Source organism: Petaurus breviceps, unplaced genomic scaffold (genome assembly GCF_028583685.1).
Source record: "Petaurus breviceps papuanus isolate PSGF00001 unplaced genomic scaffold, PetGlider_PUasm1.0 90825, whole genome shotgun sequence".
In the NCBI taxonomy this organism is placed as follows: domain Eukaryota; kingdom Metazoa; phylum Chordata; class Mammalia; order Diprotodontia; family Petauridae; genus Petaurus; species Petaurus breviceps.
The window spans coordinates 41688-45482 of record NW_027187353.1 but is presented as its reverse complement, the minus strand read 5'-3'; the positions used below and the strand labels follow the sequence as shown (position 1 = coordinate 45482).

General features: G+C 41.1%; 1 protein-coding gene across 1 annotated transcript in view; it reads left to right on the top strand.

The window, feature by feature from the left end:
- Positions 1 to 2767, top strand: part of OIT3 (oncoprotein induced transcript 3) — a 29879-nt gene extending 27112 nt beyond the window's left edge. The window contains exons 8-9 of the mRNA XM_069071509.1: positions 939 to 1038; positions 2450 to 2767. Coding sequence (XP_068927610.1) covers positions 939 to 1038; positions 2450 to 2614 — 265 coding nt within the window. The 3' untranslated portion in view covers positions 2615 to 2767. The remainder of the gene's footprint in view (positions 1 to 938; positions 1039 to 2449) is intronic.
- Positions 2768 to 3795: the final 1028 nt, after the last annotated feature.

Genomic DNA, 3795 nt, shown 5'->3' with positions numbered 1-3795 from the left:
ATGATGATGGTAGTGGTCCTACTGCTGCTGCTGCCGTCATTTTTTTGGTCCAGACCTGATATAGAAAACTCCCTCTACCAGAGTAGATCAACAACAGGTCCATAATTTGTAGTCTTAGAGCATGATCTGAACCCTGAGATGTTGAGGGTTACACAGTATGTATCAGAAGCAGGATCTGAACCTCAGTCTTCATAACTCTGAGGCCAGCTCTCTACCCACTATACCACATGGCTCCATCATGTCCTATGTCATCATCATCCATAGAGGAAGCTTGAAGCTCATAGAGAGCCAGCTTTGGAGTGAAGGTTCAAAATCTGGGTTCAAATCTTGATCTTGCTGTCCACTGGCCACATGACTCTGGGTGAGTCACTGAAACTCTCAGTCTCCCCAAGAAGTCTAAAAGTATAATTTTCAGAAAAGTTCTTCATCTGCAGTGATGTTTCTTCACAAGAAATTCCCTCTATCAATGCAATCACAGGCCCAGACCCTACCCTACTTACGCCTTCCCCCATAATAAAAATAAATAAATCCATTTACCTATCACTTTAATATTTGCAAAGACAAGCAGTGGGTCATTTGAGAGCCGATTTCCCACCATATAATATGAGAAAGGAGATTGTAACCCTTTTCATCACCACAAGGCCTCTATCAGTTAAATCTTTTGCTGCTGCTGAAACTCTCCAATATAGTAGCTCAATAAAAACTGTTTCTGCCCAAGAGTGATGAGTGAGGCAAAATTAGAGCCAGGCCTGCATCTGGAGATGCCATCACAGGGACTGAATTTAGTTTTTCCTTCATTCCTGAAAAGTTTGAAAAGAACTCAGTCTTCTCTGTCCAGTTTCTTTCCTTTTTGGGGGATCAAATGGATTGGGCTGGGCCATTTTTCCACCTCTGTGAAAGCGATTAGGCCTTTAAACTGTGCCCTTTTCTCTTTTTAGCTGCGTGTCAGATGACTCAGTAAAGCAGTATACGTCCCGAGATCACCTCACAAAGCACTTCCAAGTCCCTGTCTTCAAATTTGTGGGCAAAGACCACCAGGTGAGCTGTGTATCCAACAATATGACTTCTCAGACACAAGATCTCCTAAGATCTTTTTTTGTTTTTGTTTGTTAATGTTCTAGAGATAGTAAATTGGTCCTTTTTGGGGGTGAAGGGTATGTTGGATACCTTTCCATTCTGGAATATACCAAGAATGCAAATTAGGCAAATATTGGGTGACCTGAATCTATCCCAGCAACTACGATTATCTAACCTTAAATAGATGCCCTTTTTAGTGTGTGATACCATTGGGCATTGATTTATAATTGCTATGTGCCAGTGTGATTGGAAAGGACCATATGGAACAAACCAACAGCAATCTTTTCCCCGTTGAGTATGAAATAAGTTGATCCTTTGATGAATGATGACCCCTATTATCCAAAGTGTTCATTTTTAATGATACTTCTAAGACTCAAGTTATGGACAGAAGGGCTCTTAGAGGCCAATTGGTCCAGCTCCTCGTTTTACAAATGAGGAAACTGAGGAGTGAAATGTTAGGTTCAAAGTTGTAATGGCAGTAATGGGCACATCTAAGACATGAACCCAGGTCTTCTGACTCCAAAGCTGACGTATTTTCCCCTGTAGCATGTTCCTTATGTGATATCTATGTATATGTATATCTATGTATATTTACATATGTATGGATAGCAATATTTATATATAGATGCTATCTATATATATATGCATTTTTGCGTGTGTGTATACACATATACACACATACAGGTGTATAAACATATACTACCTAAATAAAAAAAGGTATAATTGTCTTTATATCTTTAGACCTTGATGATTATGAGTCCACACTAATTCTTAGCTCTGCTTTCCCCTCAGTTTCCCCATTTGCAGAATGAGTAAAATAGTATTATTCTTTTTCTTTTCTTTCCTTTTTTTTTTTTTGGAAGGGCAATTGGGGTTAAGTGACTTGTCCAAGGTCACATGGCTAGTTAAGTGTTAAGTGTCCAAGGCCACATTTGAACTCAGGTCCTCCTGACTCCAGGGCCGGTGATCTATTCACTGCACCACCTAGCCACCTCAATAGTATTATTCTTAAAAGACATGAAACACATGACAGCCTCTGATGATTAAATATAAAACATTTTTGTTGTGAGGTATAATGCAGTTGGGCAGCTAGGTGGCACAGTGGATGGAGTGCAGGGCCTAGAGTCAGGATGGCTTTCTTCCTGAGTTCAGATCTAGCCTCAGACACTGTGTGACCCAGGGCAAGTCCCTTAACCCTGTTTGCTTCCATTTCCTCATCTGTAGAATGAGCTGGAGAAGAAAATGGCAAACCACTCCAGTATCTTTGCCAAGAAAACCCCAAATGGGATCACGAAGAGTCAGATATGACTGAAACAACCAAACAACAACATAAAGTGGTTATTTGAGAATGTCTGTCCTTCTCTCCTCATAGGTGGTGTTTTTACATTGTCGCGTCCTGGTCTGTGGGGTCCTGGATGAGCAATCCCGCTGTGCCCAGGGCTGCAACAGACGGATGCGTCGTGCAGCAGTGAAGGGAACTCACCTGCAGAGTCACATACTGACTAGTGACCCAATCATCATTGACAGAGAGGACTAGTAACAAATCTGCCACCATGTCTCTGGCTCTGGGGCATCTCTGTGAATTGTAACTGCCCTACCAATCCCTCCTCAAGCTTTCTAAGGAAATTGAATCAGCGTTCAAGAAAGCTTGACGTTCAATGACACATTATTTTCTGTCATCTTACAGTTGTTGAAGATATTTATGCCATCTAATCTTCTCTGGGTCTTGTTGTAGTTGGTTTTTAAGGATCAAAACCTGGCCAAATGACTTGGCTTTTTCAGAAGCTTGATGCTTCTGTTATTGAGTGGAGGACCATCCATTCAAGAGATCTACTCATTCTCCCCCAACACACTCCCTTTTTGTGGTTTTATTCTTCTTCAAACATCTCAAATAATCCTGAGCAGCAGTGCAGTCAATAGGAAGGAACTAGTTATCAGTAGCCTCGAGTCTAGTTTTCAGCTTTCAAGTCACTTAAATAACGTAGGAGACCTTCGTTCCCAAAGAGAAGGATTTGACACACAAAGGCATGGGGAGCAAACTTACAGTTTTTTAAAAAGCCAGGGGCCAGTGGTAATGGAAACACTAACATAAGAAGTCAGGGTCACATTTCAAACTTAAATCATAGAAATGCTAGAGGAAAAAAATTATCATGTGAAATTAAACATTAAAATGCAAGGGCTCAAGGCCCTTAAATATGTAAATTGTCATTGTACCCTAACATTTCCAATAGGCATTCAGGTTCACTTCAAAGGTGCTTATAAGCATAAGAGTCTTTAATAAAGGAGACTATTAAGTTTTTCTCTGACTTAGTATTTTCTCTTTTTTTTTGCCTTGTTGTTTGTTCTGTTGTTTTTGCATTGTCTTTATCTCTTAAGGTGTGAATTATCTCATTGGCCACAGTACTTGATGCATAGTAGTCTCTCTCTCTCTCTCTCTCTCTCTCTCTCTCTCTCTCTCTCTCTCTCTCTCTCTCTCTCTCTCTTTTGCTTTTTGGAGGGGGGAAGGCTGGGCAATTGGGGTTAAGTGACTTGCCCAAGGTCACATGGCTGGTTAAGTGTCTGAGGCCGGATTTGAACTCAGGTTCTTCTGACTCCAGGGCCAGTGCTCTATTCACTGCACCACCTAGCCACCCCAATAGTAGGCTCTTTATGCTTGTTGATTGAGAGATTGAAGCCCGTGATTGCTGTGGTATAACATAGTCCTAACTAAACTAGGAA